Below are 26,039 nucleotides of genomic sequence, written 5' to 3' on the forward strand. Positions count from 1 at the left end.
CAAGCAGCTCGATGCCCATGGCCCGGCTGACCGTATGGCCCCGGTGGCAACGATGCCTCATGCAGGTAAGCGCTCCCGGCTGGCCAAAGGGAAGGGCGCCTACTGCCCAGGGCTGAAGCAAACCCACAGTGTTGTCACTACCACAGATCCTTCTGCTGCGGGAGAGCCGAGTCCCTCACTTGTATCTGCTGCTTCTTGGCTCAGCCCTCACCTCCCTCCCTTTGGACGCCTGCTCGTCCCTCTGGTTCTGTCACCTGCCAGCTGTGAGGTGCAGTGGGAGCCCCTTTGGTCTCTCAGAGAGGATTCTGCCTCACAGGGTGGGGCAGGGGATGGCACCTACCTGAGGACGAGGCTGGGAGAAGGAAGGGAGACTGTCCCTATGAGCTCGCAGACCACAAGTTGCAGTGAGAATGTGCGTCCCCTAGTGATCCTTACAGGGTTGTGGTGCCTGGAGGCCCATGCAGTACCTCGATTCCTTCAGTCCCAGAAACCACGGCGGCCACTGGTCTATGCCTCCCACACAGGGACCTGAGCTTAGAGTGTCTACATGGCTTGACCAAAGTCACTACGTCACTCGTAGATCAGGCGCCCATGCCGGGGTCTCCTGACCTGAAGCCCCAGGCCCCTTGCACCTACAACCACCTCCTCCTGAAACACGTGAAACCCCTTCTGCACTTAACCGACAGCTTTTCACAATGGTCATAAGAGTTGGGTGAAAAACCGCACCGTCCTGCAATCCGGCAAGGAGGGAGAGTGATGGTGAAGACAGTCCCGTCTCCAGCTGACCCCCACACCTGGCGTCTCTACCCACACAGGTGAGGAGGAAAGATGGCTCTTATGGCCCCACCTCCGCAAACCACACCTGAAACTTGCCCCGAAGCTGAACCTTGAACTTACTTGAAGATGTTCGCTTCACACCGGCTACGGAGTCCACCTTTTTTTGCTGGTTGCTCGGGATCTTCCCTTTTCCCATAACCCCATTGGAGGCCACTGGGGGCTTTTTACCCTTCAACTGTTGAAATAGACAGTAAGAAAATTTAAAAACAAACCATAAAACAAAAACAAAAAACAACTTTTCTTCTTTTTCAGTAAGTTGTCTCAGTCCCTGAATCTTGCATTTAACCCACCACACACAGGAAACACAAGGGGAGTAAAAAAAGCCCATCTGGCTTCCAGGCACTGAGCTGCCGTGGTTTCCCTGCGCTGGCTGAGCGGGTCTGGAACTGAGGTCCAAGGCCGGTGAGGGACTTGCACTTGCCCAGTTGGGATGCAATAAAAGCCATATAGATTTCTATTGGGATCATGAATGCTCATCAAGAAACTGGACCAGGCAATTGGGTATCCAAGAGCATTTGGTTGTGATTAGTGAAGGTTTGGGTTTCTAAACACGAACGGTTTTTCTTTCCAGGAGATGCTCTTTAGGCGAACGGTTTGGCTGAGCTCCAGATTTCGGCCTGAGTGGCTATGCAGTCGGCTGATGTCCCCACGGGACAAAAAACTACCTTCTGCTTCACTGATGGGTCAGAAGGTGGAGGCAAGGGGACAACATGGGACCAGTATGAACGGGGTCTGAAGTAGCCACAGGTTCTTAAGACCCAAGCAATGGCACCTTGACCCTTTTGCTACAGGCCGACAAATGCCATGGGTCCCCCAGCTGTGTCATCGATCCGGCTTGGTGGCAGGTGCTGATGGGAGCTGCTGCCGTGGGACTCACTTTGGGGAGAATGCCCTCCCTTCAGATTCTGGCTCTAGGATTTGGGACACACTGGAGCAAGTCGTTAAAGTTTTCTGAGCTTCCATTTGCTCATTTAAATAAATAAATAAATAAAGATACTGAATCCTGTCCACGGCGTTCCTGAAAACGGGCAGAGGACACACCAGACAAGGGCACAACCTGTGGCACACTGGGGGTGCTTGGTAATTGGAAGGGGTCTCTGTTAACCAGCAGGTGCCCTATGAGAACGACCAAAGCTGCACAGGAAAATGAAAGGTGCTATAATTCCACTTACAAACGTGTTCCTACTGAAAATAGTAAAGATGAATAAAAAAACAACCCACACAGAAACAATGTATCAGTCCATTCCAAACTAATCTGGGGACAATGCAAGCACGAGGTGTCATATTCCGTCCCACGATTTCTACCTAACAAACTGAATGCCAGCAAAAAAGCAAGTATGGGGATAGATGCGTGTTCAGTGAGTGAATCTTGGTTAAAAATCAGAAACAAATCCTAGGCTGTGATTGGATGGAGTCGACAGGCCGCGGGGAGCTGCCGTGAGCCAGCGAACCTGAGATGCTAGGACCCTACCAGGCACTCGGTGTTTCTGAAAATTACCCAAGAAATGGAGGGGAAAGAATGTGAATTAAACTGTGTCCCTAGAGGGGCCTGTAGGTTAAGCCTCTGCTTTTGGCTCAGGTTATGATCCCAGGGTCCTGGGATCGAGCTCCGCATCGGGCTCCCTACTCAGAGGGAAGCTCGTTTCTCCTTCTCCCTCTGCCTGCTGTGCTGCCTACTTGTGCTCTCTCTCTAGCTCTCTCAAATAAATAAATAAAATCTTCAAAAAAAAAGAATAAAGTGTGCCCATCTGCTTCATGTTTGCAGAGAATTCTCATGGCACCTGAACTCATGAGCAAAGCACACAACGTTCGTGGGCGGAAAGCGCGTGACCACGCGCAATGAACATTTACACTGAGCCGTCGCTGTTTGCCGTAACTACGGGGTATGCTGCCAACGGCAGCGCGACACCAAGGTCATCACTGATCATTCAATCACAATCCAAAATTCTCATTACCATCGACTCGTTTTCAGGCGTCCCACTTTCAGACTCATTACAGAAGAACCCTGTTGTACCCTGAAAATCCTGCTTAACGTGGAAAGATCGGAAGCAATTACTACCTGGAGTCCAGCATTCCTCGTGTACCTGTGATGGAAATCTTTAAAAAAAAAAAGCCTGTGGTGCAAGAATCTTCTGGAATGTTTTAGTGTTCCTGTCCTTGTTTAAAATCTTTGGCTTTAGTCAACGTACCGCACAAAACTCACAAGGGACTTTTCCGGGAACAGAAAGAGAGCCAGATTTAGACCACGAAATAGCGGGCTTCTTCAGCCTCGAGCTAGTTTGGGGCGCTCCATCCGCCCCCAGGCAACCCCACGGGGATTGCATTTGCAAACTCCATTCTGGTGGAGACAAAAATCCCACCTGACCCTCGATGAGTCTCATCTGCTACGGACCGGTGACCACCCCCCGCAGAGGACCGTGATTCAGACAATTCTAGAACAGGATGGAAGGAGATGCTGTACCTGAGTGCTGAGCCCGAGAGACGCCCTCCCCAGAGATGAGGGGTTAGTGGGAGGCAGACTGCAGGAGGGAGGGTATTTGTAATGGTTACAGGACAGTTTGTCGGGAGGCGGCCTAGAAGCCTTTCTGTCAGCAGGCGGGTAGCGCGCAAAGATTTTCGGAGACGGCAAGTTATCATACAGGACCGCGTTATCATAGAGCACCTCTTCTCCCAGGCCCCTGGCACCGGAAGCAGGAGGGCCGTCTTCAGGGTCCCACTGCAACACACAGCTTCATCATTAGTGCCCTCGGTCATGGAAAGCATGGCAGAGATTTTAGTACATTGAGATATTATTAGTACCCCCAGAACACATGCACGTACCACATAAAACAGGTCAGCAATGGAACGTACCCCCAGAACACATGCACATACCCCATAAAACACGGTCACCGATGGAACGCGCACACACACACGCATACCCCCAGAACACATGCACGTACCCCGTAAAACACGGTCACTGATGGGACACACACACACACACACAGGCAGGCGGCCAACGTTTCTGCTTCGAGGTTTCAGCCAAGGTTTCTTTTTCCCTTGAATCATTCCCAGGGTAACTGGCTTAGGAAATTTTTGTGTCATTCTGTTTTTTTAAGATAGCGGGGAAAAAAAGAACTGATTTGACATTTCTTTCTTCAAAGAGCCAGATTTTGGAAGTTCTAATCTGGAGAGCAGAAGCCATGGGACGTAAGGAGAGGCCTGCCAGACCGGGGTGGGAGGGGGGTAGGCGAAACCCAGGTCTGGCCACATCCAGAAAGCACCTTGTGATCCCAGTGAAGCACTTTCTTTTATAGTCGTGACTACGCCTGGATGTTGTTTGAAGTCCTTCACAATTGTTGACCCATGTGGTTCCCAGGGGACTCTCAAGAGGCAGGGGGAAACTGAGGCAGAGCCGGACTCCTACCCGCACAGGGAGCTGCCTCCCAGCTGCAGGCTCTCCCAGGGGAGAGAGGCCCCTCCTGACCCTCCCCATCTGTCAGGCAGGCCCCAGGGACTTGGGTGGAACAGATGACTGTCACTGGGCCCCCGGTGGCCACACTCTTATGCCTCAAAGAAGCCCAGCGACCAAAACATAGTCTGTCAAAAGAAAGAAATGCAATCATCGTAGAAAAGAGGACCTTTCAGCATATAATGGATATAATGGCATCGTCTTAGCAGAAAACCTTTTTACAAAGGACTAAAATAGCTACAGGCCGCTTCAGAGCCTGGACATGAAAGCATAAATGAAAACCTAAACTTACAACTGCAGCCAGAGCCCTTTCCATTTTAAAGGTCTTTGTAAATTGCTTTGCATTTACCAAAAGGAGAGAGAAATATTAATTCCTATGTTGTGCTCATCTTACCCTATTTTTGTACCCCTCTGGCAGCGGCTCCTTCTGCCAGACTGTAATCACAGCCTTTTGTTACGGAAATAGGAACAGCCTGAAACCTCAAGGGAGGAGCACTCTGTCCCTTCGCAGCCACTTCGAGGGGTCTATTTTTGTGACGCGGGGACACTCCTACCATCTAAACACAGCGGCCCACGCGTGCAGCCCGGATGGGACGGCCCCATGAGGGTGACCGGCACACGCTCGCTCGTTTCAAAGCTCATTTCAAAGCTCTAGGTGGACTATCCCCTGCCCACACACCAGAGTATCGGGCTACAGGGAGCGCTTCGAGAACAGACTCCATAGAGGTTTCAGGATTAAATCCTTTTGGAGACTTCGATCTGGGGCTGGTGTCATGGGGGCCCCCAGGGTGACAGAGATCAATGAAAGGTCAGGGTTCAGCTCGGAAAGTCCAGCAGGAAAGGATTGCCTTGTACTGGGGCCCGGTGTGGAGGAGCAGACTTCAAGGAGAGGCCCGAGCTTCAGGACAGCTGTCACTAAAGCCGGCGAGCCGCCCGACGCCGTGCACAAGACCTTGCGTTGTCCGCCGTCCTTGTGCAGAAGGAATGGCTCACAACTGCTGAATGCAGAGCCCTTGCATAACGGTGGCCCTTTCTCTCTGAGACAGAGGGCGCTGCGGGGACCCTAAAGCAAGCTCCTTCCTGGGGGCCGGCCTGAACCTGTAGGACCCACAGAGAGGCGCAAGGGCTGGTGGGTGAGGTGGTGCTTGGTGGGCTGGGGCTCTTCCAGGGGCTCAGCCCGCCCTGCAGCTTCCATGTTGAAGGGAAGGAATGAGGGAGAAAACCCTTTCAGGGAACGAGGCCCAAAGGGGGCCCTGGGGCAGGCAGGACCGGAGGCAGGTTTGTGTTGCCGTCCAGCTGCGGAGGCTGAGGGCCCAAAGCAGCAGAGCATTCCGTGGGAATGGGTCTGGGGACTGGGCCCACAATGAGGGAGACACTGCTCAGGGGGGCTGTGGGCACCCAGAACCGTTGGGAGCCAGCACCACCGGGAGCCACCCTGGACGTGGCTTGTGTCCAGGAAGACGCACAGAGACTGCTCGAAATCCTGCTCTCACAGAGGTCACCATGCAGCCTCCCCTAAGGCAGGGCCGCTGTGGGCAGCAGGAGCACCTCAAACTCTGAAGATCCCGGGAGTGAGGGTGGAGGTGGGGATGGGGGTCAGGAGCGCACATTTTCTCACTGGGCCGGGGCTCACTCCCCACCCCAGCCCTGACCACCCTGGCCTCAGACAGAAAACCAGCTCAGGGACCTGTAGGCAGGATGGGGTTGCACAGTGGCTCTGCTCCTACCCCTCTCCCATGTCCCGGCGTGGCCCCTGATCTTCACATGAGCCTGCCAGGCCTGGCCCTCACTCTGTGCTACACCCCCACCCCCTCTTCAGCCCTGCTGGACCAGAAGGCCATTATCCCTGGTGCAGAGCCTGAGCACTGGGGGACGTGCAGAAAATCAGGAAGGAGGGAGAAAGGATGGGACATGGGACACAGGACACAAGACACACAGCACGTGGTAACTGGCTGGCCACCTCTGACCCAGAGCACAGAAACCTTCTTTTCAGTCTGTTTCTATCTCTGAGACCCAGGAGTCCTTGCCTGACCCCTGCACCTCCCTCAAGAAGACTATGGTCTCCCCATTCCTGCCTTGGGCAGGCATGAATTTTATGACCATGGGAAACAGGGAGCTGATTGCGGACTGCCACCGAAGTATGGAGAATAGAATGGGTGAGGAAAACAAGAAAAAAATCTAACAGACTTTCCAAGCTTAAAAAAAACCAACAATCAACACATCCTATGCAAACTTTCGAACTAGATCTTGACACAGATGTCCAGACTAAGCCCACCCAATCCTGGGGGACCAATGGCAGGCTCGTATCTTGAGTGCCCCTCCGGAGTGCTGCAGAGTGCCTACGGACTCCGCGGGCCTCATGCCTGGTGGACCAGGAGACGGCTCGGAGCCTGGTCCAGGGAGCATGCAGGGCGGCCTTGGCCGTGGCAATACTTCTTGTGATGGGTGTTCCCTGAGCTCTTTTCTAAGCACTGACTGCTGAGCGATAACCTGCACTGCACTCTCTTGTGATGTATCCAGGTTACAGACCCTAACGTGCTAGCCTTCACTTGGTATTCTCGGCTGTGCAGAGACACTTAAGTGATGACGAGGACCCTGAATGACACTCAGGGTCCTGAGGTTTGGTTCCCTACTTGTGCAGATGCAGATGAACGGCTAGTCAAAAACCAGGAGAGTAGGGAGGGGAAACAGTTTTCATCCTTGCCCCAGAGCATGGCGGAAAGCCCTGTGGCTCCCGGCTGGAAGTCAGGGGTCCCCAGGCATAGGTGTGCTCCCACCGCCCCACGTCTAATGCGCCAGAGCCCGGACTGTTGCCAGGAGGATGCACTCACCGAGCCGTTAATGCACGGGACGTCGTCGTAATGCAGGGCCGTGCCGCTGGGGTGCGCGTAGCCGTTGGCGGTGCTCCCCAGGTACGGGTTGGCAGAGATGCCGCGCCTGTTCATGAAACTGCAGGAGAGGAAGGGGGTTAGACCCTCCGCCAAGCAATCCAGAATCTTCCCTGAGTCCAGCTGGATGCTCAGGGCCGGGCCGGAGGTGGCAGGGGACAAAAACACCAGCACCCCTGGCAGACGTGATGTGTCTAGTGAGAGTGCCGAGGACAGCGTCGAGAGCAGCCACCCTGCAGGATGGTGGCAAGGATGGTGGTAGAGCATGCTGGACACGAGACACCATTTGGCATGGGATCTGCTCAGTACATGCCACACATTCCGTGTCTGCAGGGTGCAACAAGGGCGCCCGGCTGGCCACCGGCTGGCTGGGGCACTGGCCCCACCCTCCGAGGGGCACATGCCATCTGTGGCTACTCTCCAGCATTTTCCTGCCTGTCAACGCCAACACTCAAAGGCATAGACCCAGTGGGCAAAAGTGAGGGACTGACCATCTGACGTCTCTTGGGAAACTTCATGGACCCCCAGCTCTTTACAGCACCCAGTCCACACACATTGCTCTGGTTCCCGTGTTCGTGTGGCACCGCCGCTGCCCACCTCAACGCCACTCACCTCCCACCGGCCCTCCCACTCCTGAACTAGGGGGAGGTGGCCGGCAGCCAGCGCACATCTCTGGGAGGCCAGCTGGAGTGGTCACTCTCTGCGTACACGGCACTGGCATCCACTGTGCGCCCAGAGCAGTCAGAACGCTGCGTGGCCCTCGGGGCTTGGTGGCCACCCGCCACCTCTCTGCTTCTTCGTCACTCCGCAGTCCCCTCTGCCCAGCAGCAGTTCTTCCTGCCCCTGCGGGGACTCACTTCCCCAGGAGAGCCCCACCTGAGCCCCCACAGTAGGCAGCACTCCCCCACCCCTCAGAGTCGCTGTCCTTCCCCTCCATGTGTGTGTCGCTCATCACCCCTTGACGTGTCCTGTGATGAGCTCATCCCCCAGAGCTCATCACAGAGCTCATCAGCCCGCAGAGCACGGCTGTGGTCCCTCCTGCTTGTTCTGGACCTCCCGTGTTGGCCAGGGAGGCTCTTGGCCAAGGCCTGCTGCACCGATGGATGCGCCAGTGGCTGACTTGTGAAAAGTGGGTGATATGAGTGCCCAGGGAAGAAGGAGCCCGAGAGCACTTCCTCTGAACTAAAATAACTAAACAGCTAAACTACAATAGTCTGTTTTATATATATATATATATATATATATATACACACACACACATCTGTGTGTGTGTGTGTATATATAAGCTTTTTTTTAAGCCCCACACTGGGTGTGGAGCCCAATGGGGGGCTCAAACTCACGACCCAGAGATCAAGATCTGAGCTTCAATTAGGAGTTGGAGGCTCAACCCACTGAGCCATCTAGGGGCCCCAACCCCAAAATGATACTGTGTTCCTTTGCAGGATCTTCCATTTCTGGGATAACCAGATGCATAACAAAAGGACACTGGTGAGGGTAGGACAGGGAATGAGGTCTCTGGGGGAAGCCTGCTCCTGGTTCCCTGGGGAAGCCCAGGAGCCCGCTGTCCAGGGGACCCCTCTCTGTGGTTCTGCATGCAGGTGCGCCCTCTGCTGGGAGAAGGTGGGCACGGCAGTCCTGCCTCACGCAGGCTCTTCAATGTGTAAGACAAAACCTATAGGATTATTCTGTACCTACAATACAGATAATTACATATAGGAAAAGGAAATGTGTAGACAAGGAATAAGCAAGAAGGAAAGACAGAAAAATTTAAGCACGTCAGTGTTCTGCCACAACAGAGGATTTTTTGTTTTAAAATACATATTTAAGTTTTTCTAACGTAAACGTCTCATTAGAGGGGATTTGGGGGTTAGGTAGCATGGGCACAGCTGACCCTGCATGGCAGTCACTGACTGGAAAACCAGAGCCCTGGTGGTGAGGACTGTTGCACGCTTGCTGGGTGCTGGGGCACCAGGACAGAGCGGGGCCCCCCAGGGATGGGACAGACCTTGGAGCGGGCACGAGGAGGGTGCTGCGAGCCAACGGGGTGTGGGAGGGAGCGACGTCCCACACAGGCGCGGTCCAGCTGGAAGTGGCCTGGGCCTTTCAGAGAGGGACCTCTGACACAGACATCTGGGCCCCAGGCAGCCCAGGAGCCCCGTCTGCATCCCGGGACGCCTTCCTCTTGCCATAGAGGCTTTAGCCACATACAGTGGTGGAAATGCCGTAAGAGAGGCCCAGGCCACTTGCTGAAGACATAAGCCTCTCCAAGAAGTAGAGGTACTGTGTGAAAAGACAGTGTAAGGTCTACCGTCTAACCATGGCCAAGCATACGGTTCTGGGGCAGGATAGGCGTTGCCGTGGCTGGGAGGCCGGTCCCGCCCTCCACCCCAGCACCTCTCCTCCCACCCCGCGGGAGCCCGTATCTGCCTCCTGCCTCTGTGGACCGGCCACAGCAGTGCATCAACAGAGTAAGTCCCCTTGCCTTTGTCTTATTCCCCCAGCACAACACCCTCGAGGTCCATCCCATTGTAAGGGGTTCCGGTGAGAAGGCAACTCGGGTTGATGGGTCCCTCCCGGTCTGTCTGCTGCCCTCTCTGCCCACACGGATCCACGGCCTTTTAGCCCCCCGTGCCGCCTCCCCCCCAACCCACTATGACTAGCAATAGCTCATGGATCTCCAATGGAGCATCACTTGAAACAGTTTCAGGGAAAAAATCCAGAATGTTTCCCTTGTGTCATATAATCTATGCACCTCGTTTAAAAATAGGCTAGGCCTGGGGAAAATACATTCCAACTGTTTACCATTATTGATATTCCTAAATACACCACTTCTCCTGGGAGAAGTTAAACGACTATTCCTTCTTTTACTGCCTTCTTCCCAAAATATACCATGGTCCTCCCCCTTCAGACACATCCAGCTCACAGACACTCCCCCGATGACCTTGAAAGGATTCATTAACCAACTGCCAATTTGCATAAAAGCAAAAATTAATTTAATCCCAGGACATTTATGACACTCGCAAGCTGCCATATTTTATATTCTGAATTATATTGCTTGTTAAATCTCTTCTCTCCAGTTGTATGCATGTGTTCAGCTAGAACACCAAAAGCCGAAAATAACCTTTATTGCAAACTAACATTTATAAAGGTTTTAATGAGGTAGCAAAATTCCTGTAGCCCTAAACTCCTTATGCATGTATTTTTAATAAGTAATTTTTCAATGTTGCCATCTACGTCCTTTCTCAAACCTGGGACCTTCCCCCATTTGGTTCGATGAATACTCATCTGGAAGGCAGAGGCAGAGTTTTGTTCTAGGGGAACTGTTCTAGGGGGGTTTCGTTTTCGGGGAAATGCGGTTACTCAGGCTGCTCTGCGGTGTGGTTTCCAGTGGCTAATCACAGCTGGAGACACACATGCACAACGACGGGCTCTGTGCTTCGTGAGTTAATCAAGTTCCGAAGAAGCAGTTAACCACCACAAACTCCTTTCTCTCAGGTCGCTCTAGATGCGGAGATTTTGCAAGGCCTGGTTTATGGATATTACATTTCTTGAAGAGCCACTGGAGTAAATGTGCTCGTTTACTGCGTGTGCTGAGTGACCAGGGGGCTCGCTGTGACCCACGTGCCTGTGGCTGAGGGGACAGAGTGTGGTTATGTACTTGGTGGTTATTGTATTGAACGAGAACAGAAGAGTCAGTACTTGACTATCACCCCGGTTTGACACAAAGGACGGTCTGTAAGAACGGGGAGTCTGGACTTTAGGAAACCTCTAGGGTCACTGGGAATTTTCTGGAAGAGTTGTATGCAGAAATTAATTCAAGTGGTCAAGACTATTCACCTGAGTTGGCTGTAGCCTGGGCCTGATCCCTCCTAGGAGCCCACGTTGCCTCCACTGGTCCCAGAGCATCTTAGCCAAGCCCTAAATGTCCCTATTATGGCACCACGCAAGAGACATATGGAGACTGTGCGAACTCGCCGCACGCACCATGTGTCTGTTCAAACTAGACGGTGGAGCTCCTGGAGAACAGGCCAGTGTCGCTGTGGACACTGGGTCTCCCCATCGCAGAGCACCGGTGGGTCTGCCCACAGTGGCTGCTATGTCTGCCGTCACAGGCGGACGATATGACCCCATCACCTGCTTTGTTGCAAGCCACCTGTCCTCAGCCTCTAGTGCAGACTCTACCAGCGAGGGAAGCAGAAGCAGGGGTCCAGGGATTGGAGACATGAGACTAGGTCAAGCTCCTGTCATTGCCCCAGATACTGCCTTCCCAAGCCCAGTCTCTACAAAGGAGCTGAGGCACTGAGAGGTTACCGATCCCTTGTCCCGACTTTCCACTAAGTAAAAAGCATGCAGGACCAGAGCCGGAGTTCCCTCCTCGTCCAGCAGCTCTACCCTCTCAGCCCCAAGGCACAGGCCTTCGACCAGCACTGTCATGAAACCAGTTTAGGCCTATTGGGCTGCCTGAATCTCAAATGCCCTTGGGGTACATGGACCTAACCTCGAAGACTGCTGCTATGATTAGCTTCGTTGCCATTATGTTACAGAAATATGGGTCAGAACAATGTTTTCATACATACAAACCTTCTTTAAAAATAAAACCACAATTTAAGTTTTGAAAGTACATGACCCATGACCTTGAAAACTCGGCCTTCCTTACAGCAGATGTAAATCATTTGTTGCACACAATTCTTCCCTTAGTACACAGGTCAGTGAACTAAGGCCACAACCCATATCCCGTCCGTTGAGTGTTTCCGCAAATAAAGTTTTATGGGAACACAGCACATTGGTTCCCTTACCCAAAGTCTGTGGCTGTGATGGCAGAGCGGGTAGTTTCAAGAGGAAACGTTTGGCCCCTGAAGCCAAAGATACTTATGTCTTGCACCTCACAGAAAAAGTTCGCCACCCCTGCTCTGGTAGAAAACACGGAGAGAGGAAATGACAAATATTTCAGCAGAGTCTGGATCAATATTACACAAAAGCAACAGTCTTTAGTGGGTTTCTCCCCCAAGTCTATGCACGCAAAAAGTAACCATTAGGGAAAGAAGAGCAGATCTTACCAGAAGGTCTGTTTGGCTGTCTGGATGACATTTGCAGACGTCTCCACGTCGATGTAGTCGTAGTGCAGGGTGCCAGGGTCTGTGGAGGACCCCGTCTCGGCCAGCAAAATCCCAATCCACCTGCCCATGTCCTCCGAAGAGGAGGCCTGGAGAGAAGGGAGAAGTGGGCACGTATTTAAGTGGCGGTAAGGAGTCTCTCATTCCCCCACACGTCTGCCCAGACCCTGCGTAGCAGCGAGGGGTGGGCGTGCGCCTGGAAGCACGTGGGGAGCACGAAGAGGCACAGAGACGTGGTCTGGCCCACGTGATGCCCTCACACACGTGCACACTAAGTCCTGGAGCAGGATGTCACGGCATGATGTCCACCTGAGGAAACAAAATCGGAGTCCTGGGGTGCCGCGCTGTCACTTTGGGGAAAGGCAGCAGGTGTGTGGTGTGGAAATTACCATGGGGAGTTAAATCTCAGCTGAAGGAAGTTGCCTAGAAAGCGTCATTAATTCGGCAACAAATTCTGGCCAGGAGGAGCTCCTCTAGCCTCTGCTGGCCTGAAACCTCATGGGGCCCATGCCTCCCTGGGGCCCACCCGAACTCTGTCTCTAGCGCACCAGACCCTCTTTAGCCCTTGCTGGGGCCTCCTAACCTGGCCTGAAAAGGCCATCTTAATTCTCTTGATTAGATGGTACAAACAACTTTCCTTCCATCTGTTGTGTTTGTACCAGTGGGATTATGCTTTCTAGTCAGTAGCTGCTTTATATGTGACATTTTTGAGATGTTTGAAATGGTCCCCACCCCAAATTGAACCTGTTGAATGTGCAGATTTGAGTGAGAGCCCTAAGATCCTGTTCATTAAATTTTTAAGTTGTCTTCATTATGTGATTTAGAAAATCAGAAATTTTACATTTATACTGGTATTCAAAACATCTGATTCATCAGAATATAATGTTTAAGGTTTAGGGACACTGAGCTATTTAGTAAGTGCATGAGTTAATGGAATGTGAAAGAAAAAACAAATATTTTCATTAAAATTACTAATTTTTAATATAAAGATCTATTTTTAAAATTTATTTATTTGAGAAACATGGAGAAAGAGCACAAGCAAGGGGAATGGCAGGCAAAGGGAGAAGCAGGCTCTCCGCTGAGCAGGAAGCCCAACACGGGACTCGATCTCAGGACCTGGGGGATCATGACCTGAGCCTAAGGCAGACGCTTAACGACTGAGCCGCCTGGGCTCCCCAGAAAGATCTATTAGGTTTAACTTAAGGACTAAAGAGAATGAGGCTTTCTATTTATAGCCCTGGCAAGTTGAACATAGCTTGGGATACACGTAATCGTAAATAGTCCCAGAGCCGTTAACGTGACAGAAGCCATTTTTCCCATGCTCATGCAGTTGGCTGTAACCAGACCTCCCTAGCCATAACTGAGGGAGGCACCAGGACAAACCACAGGCACTCCAGTCCCGTGCCTCACAGAGAGAGAGTGTAGCCAATGTTCGTGGAATTAAAATGAATTCATTTGAATACTTGGGTAAATTAAAATCCCATATGTTATCTTCATCGGAGGTCCTTCTGTCCTTCCCCAAAACAAAATCTGCAGCCAGGCTGTGTCTACGACTGCGCCCATAGTGACTGGCTGCTACTATTCTATCTAAGCACTTTAAACAAGTATTTGAACACTCTATGAAACATGAGAGATTGATACAATTACTCTGGAGCTTATAAACTGTTCTCTTCATAAAAAAATAGTCTTGTAAAATATTCTCTTGTAAAGCCTGGGTGGCTCAGTGGGTTAAGCCTCTGCCTTTGGCTCAGGTCACGGTCTCAGGGTCCTGGGATCCAGCCCTGCATCGGGCTCTGTGCTCAGTTGGAGCCTGCTTCTCCCGTCTCTCTGCCTGCTTCTCTGCCTACTTGTGATCTCTGTCAAATAAATAAATAAAATCTTAAAAAAAAAAAAAAAACCAACCCTGTGATGTTGGGCTGAAATGAGAGGTATTAGTTACAATCCCAAGGCTCTTAAAAAGAAATAGATATGGAAGTGTATATATGAGTGCACATCCGTGTGTCTACAAAAGCTCACAAATACATACATGTGAAAACACACACACACACACACACACACACACACACCCATGATTCCACCAGGAGGAATCCTGAAGACATGGTTGAACCCAGGCCTGGGCCAAGGAAAGGTACAAGCTGAGCCTAGAACATTCTTATCAAAGAATGACAGGTCCCATGGCGTCTTACCACAAGGACACAGCAAAGGCTGCAGGGCCTAGTTCAGGCCTTCCACTGACCCAGTCTGGGCTGATTCTACCCAAGTAAATCACAACAAGAAAGCATTACAGTCACTGATTAAAACGATACTCTCAGAATCCCCACCAATATACAGAAAGGGATTAATAATTAAATGGGAGGGAGGGGAAACCTTTCTCACAGCAGATCTGAACGATGAGCATAGAGGCGTAATGGAGTTACAAGGTCCCCACTGAGCGCCCGTCATTCTGGTGACTGCCCCAGGCAAGCCTCATCCCTGGAAACTGACATTAGCAGGTGCAGCTGGGAGGCTAATGGGCTGTTCCCATAGAGGGCCTCGAAGTACCTTCCCACGTGAGGCTTCTAGAGACGAAGGGGAGGTCCGGTGAGCGTGCGGTGGAAAGCACACAGACACCCAGCCCAAGGGGGCGCAGTCAAAAACCCTGGCCATGGGGCAGAGCGACAGGTGAGCCTGCCGGTGGGAGGTGCTGTGCCACCCACCACCGCTTCCACAGGCGCTGGCTGGGAAGCCCACCTGGAGCCCAACAACAGCAGGGAAACGGCATGCGCACCCAGACCGAGTGGGCCTCTACACAGGAACTGGTCCATACTCTCCACATGTCTTGCCACCATGAAACCAGTCAGCTGGAGAAAGGGATAGCGGCTGAGGCGACACACAGTCTGGGGTCTTCTCCTGCATGCAAGGGACACTGTCCAACTCGGAAAAGCTGACACTGTCCAACTCGGAAAAGGCACAAGAGGGCCTCCCTCCCCAGGCCACCCCCGGGGCTGCCCCCTCCCCCTTCCGGGATCAGGCATGCGCCAGCTCAGACCTCCGTCCCCTTGCTCCCTGTCCCCGGGCTGCTGTCGAAGCTCACACGGGAGACCTGCCTTATTTCACACCAAGGCCACAGTTTCCCACCTTCTCCCCAGCACGCACCCCACAGTTTTCAGCCTGCATAAATCTTACTAAGTACAGACTTTGACTCAGTGCTCACATTTTACAGGTGAATCAAAAAGTTGAGGGAGAAAAAAAAGATGCGGTGTGATCCCAGTGTGGGCAGAACGAGGATGGGGGCCCAGACTTGAGGATTCCAGGAGGTCCCAGGACCACGAGTCTGCAGCTGGCCGCAGTCAGCCGCGGTCCATCCAGGCCAGCCTCATGGGCTATCAGCCCGGGGTACAAAGAACTCCAGTGTTAGTCTCCCCCCACACCCCCCACCAAAAATAGTCATTTCTGTGAAGAGTCTCGGAAACAATCTCCTATATCCTATCAGGACCTTTGAGATGGCCTCATGGGCCACCATGATCTTGGCCCCAAGGCCTGGACTCGCTCCCTATCCCTCTATCACTACAGTCGTTCAGAATCTGGCTCTATGCCTGAGTAAGGGACTGCCCCTAAGCTGTTCGAGCAAACCTAAGGCAGCCTCGTTCCCGCCACTGACACGGCCCTTGTCCGCCAACTCAGAGGGTTCCCGCCCCTGGTACGTGGGCACAGGTGTGTGTGCGTGTGAGTCTTTGCATCTTAGTCACGATAATGTAAACGCACAAAAAGAGAAAAGGAGGTCCGAATTCACAGTGGGCAGAAAATATATAGTGTAACAGAGGGAAGTAACACTGCCAGTTTTCAGCAGAGAGCTAAGAAACCAGCTCCATTTGCTCTTCTGCTCTGGAGAAGAATTCGTTCCAGGAGAGCAGGCAGACATGGAACGAACGCACACAAAGCCGAGGGCTCTTCAGAATTAAAGACGTTCTTTCTGTTTCTGTAGGATTGGCACGCGAGCCACGGTCTATAAGGTTGTCTAAAAACCTGTGTTTCATCTGTATAGAAGAATATTCCTAAGGGCAAGTTAAAGAAATAACGTTGTTTCACGGTGGACCACAGTCAGGGGAAAAACGAGTTATTTTTCTGCTGCTTTCAGGAACCAGTACACTGTACGGAGTCCCGTATCTCATCTCCCTGCAAAGGCACGCGGGGGAAAGGAAAACCGGACCTGAGGCTTTTAAAGGAAAGGAAGTCTGGCGCAGGACAGCGGGTAAGAACAGGCACCAGCCCAGGGAGGAGGCAACAGAAAAGGCCAGCAGAGACCCCCACGGCGGTGGGGGAGGCACGAAGGACACGGCTGGAAGCCACGGTGCCCCGGGGAAGGATCTCGGGAGCATGGCCGCGGATAGCACCTTACCTCCAGCACGGCCACCTCTTGCCCATTGCGAAGCAGTCGGAAGGTCAGGGGATGCTTGGAGTCCAAGCCCGGGATCACGTCACAGCCTCGGAGAGGAACAGACACGATGTGGGTCTTGAGATCGGTCCTGTCCTTGTGGAAGATGAGTCTGTTGTCCTTGACTCGGCACCAGCGCTCCCGCCAGCGGCTGTTGGAGAGCACGTTGAGATAGCCTGCGAGGGACCGACGGCGGGCGGTCAGCACCCGGAAACCAAACCCGCACCCTCCGCGGCCCGGCCACTCCCTTCAGCCAGCTCTGGGTCTCCTCGTGAGGCAGACAGCCCACCCCAGAAGCCCCCGCGCTCCCGCAGTTTGAGGATGTTGTCAGACAGGTGAAGCCCACCCGCAAGGGCTTGAAAGGCTTCAGTTTGAAAGCCCGTGTCTCTGACCCTGCATGACACTGTTACCACTATGGGGAGACCCGTGTACCCCTGCGCACAGGATCGAACTGTGAGAACCACCACCGTCATTTCTAAAAGAGGAAGGCTCAAATACAAGAAACTGATCACCCTTGTTTGTCACAAACAAATGAGCAGGCAAGCACACACCACGGGAGCTGAGGAGGCATGGGATCCAGGTTTCATGGGGTGGCGGCCTTGCATACTGGCTCCACAATGCAAGGAGGAGACCGCCCCCTGCCTTTGACACGGAGGAAGGCGGCGACATGGCACAGAAAACTCAGGTCCAAGAGGAAGAAATAAAACGAGGATGCTTGAAGTCATCTAGCCACCTTGTCAGCTCACACACATGTGCACACGTGCCCATGCCCACACACCCCGAATCCTCTCCAGTTCTGATTTTTATGATGCCTTCCCAAAGGGTTTGGGAGGATGCACCTGGCTTCTCTCTGGGTCTCTACCGCACTTTGTTTCTGCATCTGCACATCATTAGCCATGGATAAGTGCTAGGCAATCCCAGAAAACAGAAACCCAAGCACTCAGGTAAGTCACAGGGCTCCATGACACTCTCTGCCCAACAGATGAACACTCGCTCAATGAATTCCCGAAGTGAACATGCAGAGTGGAAGTTTGCCTTCGGCTCAGCGTGACATCTGTTCTACTGATAACCCCTAAATGCCAGAAGCACTGCTTCTCCCACAACCAAAGCTTATACTTGGGGCCCACATGGCTGTGTTTATGAAATAAGAGAGAAGGGGGAAAAGCCAACCCAATGGCTCAAGGGCAAGGGACCCAACTTCCTTGTATTTTGCATATTTAGGAGGGAGTGCAGGGAGGAGGAGAGAGGCTGGGGTCTGACTGGAGTCTGAGGGGGCTCCTCTGCAAAGGAGTGGGGTTACCCCTGATGTGGGACGGGGGCAGGCCACCTGGAAAACCGGACCTGAGGCTTTTAAAAAAAATTTTTAGAAGATTTTTCTTTGTCAGAGAGAGAGAGAGAGAGAGAGAGCGAGAGAGAGCACGTGTGCACAAGGAGGGGAGAGAGAGAACCGCGCCAAGCATGAGCCACCATGCGGGGCCAAGGCCAGACGTGGCGGTGTATCTAAGAGGAAGCAGGTGGCGTACGGCAGATGTCCAGGAACTCAGGGAACTCACGGGGGAGTGAGATTCACGGGGAAGTCCTGCCCTCCAGGATACTCACAGACCTTGTGGCTGGGGTGGGCGCGAGGGACACCCCCCGTGCCCGAGTGGTTCAGGGGCAGGCGCAGGGACGTCTACAGGCCTGGCAGCATATGAGCACGGGAGACAAAGGCTTGAAACATCCAATGACTGGGTGATAGGAGCCTTGGAAACGACCGTAGGAGCCTGGCCTTGACGCACACGGGGACAGGAAGTGAGGTGTTAAGACGTCTCTTGAGGAATCTAAGCTGTAAGACCTCAGAGCACAGTGGACTTCTCGGTGACAGTGACCATGTTCCATTCAAGCTGGTACGTGACTGTCTACTGAAGAACTCGGCACTTGGGGACAGTGTCTCGGGGCCTCGGTGGCCATGTGGAGGGAGCAGTTCCTGAGCACATTCCACTCAGCAGGGGGTGGTCATCCTTGGGACAGGTCAAGGCACTCTCAGGACATTTCCTTCCCCGAGTGCACCCGGCCCAGTCACCAAAGTTATGGATCTCTTGACATTTGAGTCATAAAAGAGATGATTATATTGGACAAACCCTCATTTTATTTAGAGCATGACATCATAGGAAATGACCACGTCTTAATGCCTTTCTCAGATTTATTTTCAGTTCCGAAAAGGGAAGAGCAAAAAGAAAATCACAGCGGGTGAGGCCTGTTTCTACGAACAGGAAAGCCCGTGGTAACCAGGCTCACTGCCCTTTGCTCTTCTCTGAGAGGGGCAGCCCTACAGTCCCATCTTCCGGCGGGCGGGAGCCCAGGGAAATGAAGACAGTCCATCGGAGGCATCTGGGGGTCACAGGGTAGGTTCCCATGCCCCCTGACATGCTGATGGGGTGGGGACACTGGGTCCCAATGGGCCCCAAGCATAGTTCAGCTGGACCACAAACCGGCCACCAGGTGGTGCCAGAGTGCAGCCAGGCCTGGGGATGTGGGGACCATGGGGTCCTCCAAGAGTCCTCCAGAGGTCCTCCAGTGAGAAACGCACTCTCCATCACAGGCTCACCCGCCAGCCCAGGGCAGTTCCATGAACTGCATGAGGCAATTTCAACGCAATTTGATTTCTTTTTAGATCCCATCCATCGCACTAGGTGAGATGTCATGGGTAGTATCTTTGCAGTTGGGAATGTCACTGGTGTTTTGAGATTATTCTTGCTCTGAATTCGAAGATTGCTCGCAAAGCCATGGCAAGAGGCTCAAGGTTTCATTAAAGCTATAAAATTAATGTTACGGGCCCGAGATTAAACAAACACCTGAGCAGAGGGGGGACAGACCCAAACGCTCTTGCATTCCACCATTTTGAGCCCTGGGATCCTGGCCTCCGTGTGAGCTACTCTTGAGTTCAGGCAGCTACGGAAGGACAGGTAAAGTGGGGCCAAGTGTCCCCGAGTTCCCCTCCATGGGGCGGGACATGTGGCATCTGCCTGCCAGGCCTGTCTTGGTTTATAATCAGCTGGGAGGAGACGTCAGGGGAAAGAGGGTATACCAAAGGTCATGATGCTGCCAACGGCCAGACCCTGTCCCCCCGGAGCCCAAGCCCCCACCTAACCTTAGGGGCCTGTCTTCCAATAGACGCACATGCCCCAGAACGGGGATGCTGATGCCCCAGCTCAGTGACTTATACCAAGAATTCCTTCCGCCTCTTGATGAAAGGTCGCCTGATTTTTTGTGGGGTAGATTGTAATAGAAGGTAAGAAAACCCCTCCCGCTGGAAACTACACAAAGTCCCCGAAAAGCTGAGCTAGGAGGGGCCCTGGAAACATCCAGCAAGGCTGTCAGGCTAGATCAACTTCTGCTGACCCCTGGGACCCTCCACCTGGGACCTGGGACTACGTCTTCCGTGTTTCTGATGACCCAGGCCACACACCGGCACTGCCAAGACGCTGCCTTGAATCCGTCTGCGTGCTCAGGTCTTTTAAAAAATAAGCATGTCAGTCAGGTGAACCAATGAGCGATCACAGCAAGCGTTTACTGAGTGTAAATTATGACCTCGTTATGAAGCACCGAGCTTAGCGCTCATGATTTCATCTTTAATTTCCTTAGGAGAACAAGGTCAGGAGGAACCTGTCTCACAGAGGGAAGAACCTGAGGCTCAGGGAGGCAACACAATTTGCTTAAGCTAATTTATTGCGTCTGCGAGCTGGCTGAGCTGCCTTTGGCTGCCAGGCTCTGTGCCGGGAGCCGGGGCACAGTTGGGGTGCACGGTAGTTCTTGGCCTCACCGCGAAAGGCAGGAGAGACCGCTGCAGCATTGCCCTGAGACAGGACCATCAGAGGCTCTGACCTGGGCCACAAAGAGACTTGGATTTCAGTGCAGGACCCTGTTTGCGCAGCTCCCAGCTGGTAGCCAGGACGGTGCAGAGAAGGTGGCCAATCAGGAGGCCGGAGTGCGGGTCCAGCGGGGGACAGATGGGGCAGAGAGGGAGAGGACACGCATCTCCAGACAACAACTGCTGAGTTCCTACACAGGCTCGTGAGCACCAGCGAAGGGCAAAGAGAAGGTCCTTCTTTGCTCAGGGGACTGGCACCCACCTCCGATCAGTGGCTCTGTGCAGTGGCTGTGCATAGCGCTCCCCCAACTGACACCCCCAGCACTGCCCAGCCTCAGGGCAGGAAGGAACAGCGCTGCCAGGCTGCCCAGGGGACTCACTGCCCCTCTTCACTCCCCAGGGGAACAATCTCCCATCCCCCAACAGGATCGTTATTACGCATCTAGAGACCCACCTGCCCAGCTACATTTCACAGAAGAGCTGGATTCGAACCCAGGTCGTGGTTGCTCTCGGGAGCTCTCCTCTGCCTGCCTAGCAGCACGGTCCCTCTGGCCTGGCTCTTCCGGCCCTGCTCACTGTGCAGGGACCACGGCTGCACGGCCCCAGCTTGGCACGACAGGGGTCTTGGGCCTTCATCCAGCTGACATTTTCTGCCTACGACTTTGCAGCTATACCCAAACCACTGGGAACAGTCATTTCCCCCTTCCTTTCTCTACAGGCCCTTTCTCTGGCCCCTAGACAAGGGGAAGAGCCACAGGACAGTCTTAAAATCTTGTGGACAGAGGACGTTCTCTTAATAGAGGCTAAAGATGTCCCCTGAGCTGTTTGGTAGAAATCCATCCATGGGTAATTACAGGCTCCAGATTCCTCCCTTCCTGCCCTCAGCGCGACCGACTATGTTTCCAAGAAAGTGCCAGCAGCAGGATTTCCTGCAAGGCCTGCTCACCAATGCAGGGAGGCTGGTTATGAGGGGTTTGAGTAGGCAGTTGCCGAAGGTGGGGGCAGAGCTGGGTCAGCGGGCCAGCTTACCCCCCCCACCAACACACCCTGCCGCCACTGGCTGTGCCATGGCTTTGCGGGGCTCTGTGTTCTGGTTTGTAATGAGGGTCTGGACCCCACTGTCTGCCTTGCCTGCCACATGAATGTGGCTTTTCATGAGAGAATTCCTACTTCTTCCGTGGACCTAGAGCAGTTTAAAACACAAAAACAAGGGCCTCCTGGGTGGCTCAGGTGGTTAAGTGTCTGATTCTTGGTGTTTTGGCTCAGGTTGTGATCTCAGGGTCCTAGAATCGAGCCCCACGTTGGGCTCCACACTCAGTAGGCAGCCTGCCACAGATTCTCTCTCCCTCTCCCTCTGGCCCTCTCCCACTCCTGCACACACTCTCTCTTTCTCTCTCTCTCAAATAAATAAACCTTTAAAAAAAAAAGTCAAAAATGAAGCTGAAAAAGCAGTTCCCTTTGTTGGCTAATTCCTTCCTTCCATTTTTCATCTCTGACTCCCCTGCGGGGCCAACCCGCGAGGACAAACCATCCCACACCAAGTGCTTCTCGCAGCACCGGGGGAGGCAGGGTAGACAGGAAAGAGCACTTCGGCTCCAACAGATTCACATTTTTCCTTCTGCCCCTCGGTGCCAGAACTCTGTGTGGTCCAGTGTCGTTCTGCCCCCTCGGCGTACCACCACCCAGGGCGGCCAAGGCTTGACAAAGGACGTGACCGTACGGGGCCCACTGAAATCTCACACGTGGGGCTGCCTAGATCCCCAACGGTCGAGGCCAGAGGGAGCGGGGACCTAACCCCGGACTTGCTCTCGGGGCTCAGCTCACACCTGGCTCCTGTACGCTCTGGCCCCCACCCACAGTGACAACCCCTGCACCCTCCCTGCCGCAGCGCCAACTCCTCCTATTGCCCTGACACAGTTCATGCCCTGGGACGCGATGGCTGTCGAACGGGTTCATAGCTGTCTGTATGGCCAATGTTGGACGCTTGGGGCAGTGTATCCCCCAGCTAGGCCCCATCTGTGGGCAGATGGATGCTCACTGCAATACCAGGGCGAGCAGAATGGGTTTGCAGAAGGACGCGACCAGGGACCTGGTGACAGGACATGGGTTGGGCCACTGGGGTGTCCGGGCACCATAGCCCAGCCTCAGTTCCTAATAGAGGCCAAAGCCTCATCGCCTGGCTTCTAGGGCTGTTCTCCAGCGAAGCGCTGTGTGGTGGCCAAGAAAACAGGACCCCTGTACAACCCCAGCCTCCATCCCTCCCCAGTGGCCACCCTGTCTGCCTCTACCCCAGGGTCCCAGGGAGACGTTCCCACTGCCCTGGTTTCCCTCCTCTTAGTCACCGGGTCACACTGCACGTCTCTGCCCATAGCCCCTCATTCAGAACCGTCTCTGCCACGTAAACGGAAACCCTGGGAGGGCTGGGGTTGTGTTGCCAGTGCCCACCCTAACCTGGGGCTGTGAGGGGCAGCTGCTCGGAGAGGACTCCCGTTGACTGGCTGAGGACGGGGTGGTCCAGCAGGCTGCACTTGAACCCGAGGTCTGAGACAGGCAGTGTTGTCAGGATGCTCGGTTTCCCCTGTCAGCCTGGGGAAGAGCGCCAACTGTGACCCTGCTCTTGTGCTGCGCTCCATGCTTTTCCCATCGCTCGCCAAGGCACGTGCGTGTGCCCCAGCTGAGAAATGCTTCAGAGGAAATTGGGAAAACTTCACAGGTTCAAAGAAAGAATTTGTTTTTCGTCTTGAAAGAACCTGAGATCAGGCCGAACCCTTGCGAGATCTTTTATTACGAAGCAGTAAAGACACCGCACGTCTCCCGCTCTCCCGCCATGCTGAGGATCACCAGCCTGACTCGAGCAAGCCCACGGGAAGCAGAGGCCACTGCAGAAGAGGCCACACTCACGGCCAGGCCCCCTCCGTCTTACCGCAGGTGGGGACATCCTCCTCCGCAGACGAGGTCTGCTCATCCGTCGAGGGCTTTTTCTTCCCCAGGCCGATGATCTTGGTGATCTTCTTCCCAGTGACTTTGGACACAGTGCCCTTGGCCTCTGATTTGGAACTTTTTTTCCTCTTGACTGTCAAGAACAATGATGAAAACAAGAAAGTGTGTTTCGATTACAGACTTCAACTGAGAACATTTTTTAAAAAGCCTAAATCATGGTCAATCTTATCTTCCTTGTTTTTCACTCACTGAGTACCTGCTGTGTGCCAGCGATCGGTGTGGGCCCAGAAGAGAGAAGAAGACAGGTGTTCTGCAGGAGGACATGCACGCATGTGTGCATACACAGAGGTGGCCGGCCCGATGGCACCAGGCCTGTGCAGAGATCTACAGTGGGGTGACGCGGCAGAGACAGGGGGAGCCGGGGAAGCCTTCTGGGAAGGCCAACACAAAGGAAGTTGGGGAAGCTGGAGGAACAGAAGGAAGCAGTGCGGCCATACCTTGGCCAGCTCAGGGAGGGGAGGGGAGCGTAGGGTTCCATCTCATGGCTCAAAGCGAAGAGGTTACATTTACTTTCAATTCTGCTAGCGTTTGCTCCTATTGGGAAAGTACCTGCTGGAAAGAGATCTACCAAGAAAAGAGATCATACTTTGAACTCCCCGAAGATCCCTGATTAATTTCTTGCAAAAGCAGTGGAAAGGGACTCCTTGGAGGAAAAAGCGAAAGTACAAAAGAATGTGAGAATATGCGCCGCTATTTACTACATGAAGGCAGCATGTGGCACGTGTAATAAAATTATGAATAAACCCTCAAAACTTAGGATGTTCAGCCCAAGTCAGAGCAGGAAAGCCACAGGGGTCCGAACGGCACATGCCGTGAGCGCATGGCGTGCAGGGAGGGACAGGCTACAGAGGCAAAGCTAACTTCCAGCATTGGCAAAGTCGTAACTGTCATCAGGGCGAACACTGTCATGCAGCTTGCAGAGAATCTGAGCGACAACACGGCTGGGATAGGGGGAGCCCTGCTGAGATCCGTCACCTGCAAACAGCTTGAGAGTGGGCAAGGGGAAAAGCTGAGGTCGAAGCCACAGTGTATTTAAACCACCGGCTTCCTTCAGCAACGACTTAGCGTCTGCAGGACACAGAGCAGAGCAGTTGCGAAGCCAGGTCACCGTCCTCGTGGAAACAAAGCAGGGGAGTTCTAGATACCGATGCGTTCTCGGACACAGACACCTAGACTTGTGTATCTTTCTGTGAACCTGACTTCCAGCAGGGAGCCGGGAAAGAAATGGCAAACGAGGACAGGGACCGACAAAGCCCATGCCTGCCGCGCCCCACGCCTGCATGGGAACCTGAGATTGTAGGTTTTTCTGTTTCAGGGCAAAATTTAAAGATAGCTTTCCTGGCTTTGATTATATGTTATGTGCCGCGGGAGGACACAGACAATGCCTTCCCCTGAGTAACTTCCGATGGTGAGAATTGAAATTGCACTCTGACGTGACCGTGTCAGGGAATCACGCGGGCAGAGGCAGAGACCGTGACCTTTCGGCGTGAACCTGGTTGTAGCCCAAGAGTCTGAGTTACTTGGATTTCAAGGTTCTCCGTGGCCTGGCTTGCTGTGAGGTTGAAGGGGATGTCATTTCAGAGCTGGGGGGGGGGGTGTCTGTTCCCTTCTAGTGCAAGAGCACAAATGAGCAAGGTTGGAGGGCTTCTCCTCTGGGAAGCAGAGGTCCCAGGGCCACGAGCACACAGGCTGTTGGCTTTGCACAAGGAGAACTCCCCCACAACCTGCAAATCCTACTCTCCTCTTGGTCCACACCCCAGGAAGGAAAGTGAAAGTCAAGCCACGGACCGGGAAAAGTTACATGTAAGACACACCAATAAAGGACTTGTATTCAAAATACACAAAGAGCTCTCAGCGGTCAGTAAAGATGAACAAAATCCAATACAAATACGGACAAAGATTTGGATAGACATTTCATCAGATACATGGTTGGCAAAAAAAAAAAAAAAAAAAAACACATTAAAAAAGCTTCAACATCATTCATCATTACGGAAATGCAAATTAAAGCCACAATTACAGAGTACTAATTTTTGCTTGAAAAGTTGACTTAGAAAAAAAATAATTCAAAACCCCAATGCATCATTCACAGTAACATCATTCACAATGGCCAGAACGTGGGAGAACCCAAGGGTCCACTGATAGATGGACAGATAAACATAGTGTGGTCCCTCCAGAGGCTAGAATGTCATCCAGCCTTAAAAGGAAGGACATTCTTACACCTGATACCATGGGACAGCCAGCTCTCCTGGCTGCAAAGTCCTTTCAGTGACAAGTCAGGTGAGGAAATGAGCTGCGGGGAGCCTGGGAGTCGGAATACAGACAGGCCGTCTATACCCGGGCCGTCTACACCCGGGCCAGGGATCGGTAGGACGGCAGGTGAAGACACGTGGGGCTCCCATCAAACACAGGGGTTTCTCTGCACTTCCCACGTGTGACCCGGACCATGCTGTGTCTGTCACCAAACTTCCAAGGAGACCTGTCCCACAAT

The 26,039-nt window shown here is 53.1% G+C and overlaps 1 protein-coding gene across 7 annotated transcripts in view; it reads right to left on the reverse strand.

Moving 5' to 3' along the window:
• The window catches only part of AFAP1 (actin filament associated protein 1), a 130,804-nt gene that overhangs the window by 11,646 nt on the left and 93,119 nt on the right, over window positions 1–26,039 (reverse strand). For 4 of the 7 annotated variants that reach the window (XM_082727501.1, XM_082727498.1, XM_082727499.1 and 1 more), the window contains 6 exons: window positions 23,475–23,624; window positions 16,666–16,877; window positions 12,231–12,376; window positions 7,117–7,234; window positions 3,299–3,553; window positions 898–1,012 (listed from right to left, as the gene is read on the reverse strand). In XM_082727501.1, the coding sequence (XP_082583627.1) occupies window positions 898–1,012; window positions 3,299–3,553; window positions 7,117–7,234; window positions 12,231–12,376; window positions 16,666–16,877; window positions 23,475–23,624 (996 nt within the window). The remainder of the gene's footprint in view (window positions 1–897; window positions 1,013–3,298; window positions 3,554–7,116; window positions 7,235–12,230; window positions 12,377–16,665; window positions 16,878–23,474; window positions 23,625–26,039) is intronic. The other 3 variants (XM_082727504.1, XM_082727502.1, XM_082727503.1) reach the window with 1 other exon arrangement.

The sequence above is a fragment of the Mustela nivalis genome (genome assembly GCF_964662115.1).
Source record: "Mustela nivalis genome assembly, chromosome: 4".
In the NCBI taxonomy this organism is placed as follows: domain Eukaryota; kingdom Metazoa; phylum Chordata; class Mammalia; order Carnivora; family Mustelidae; genus Mustela; species Mustela nivalis.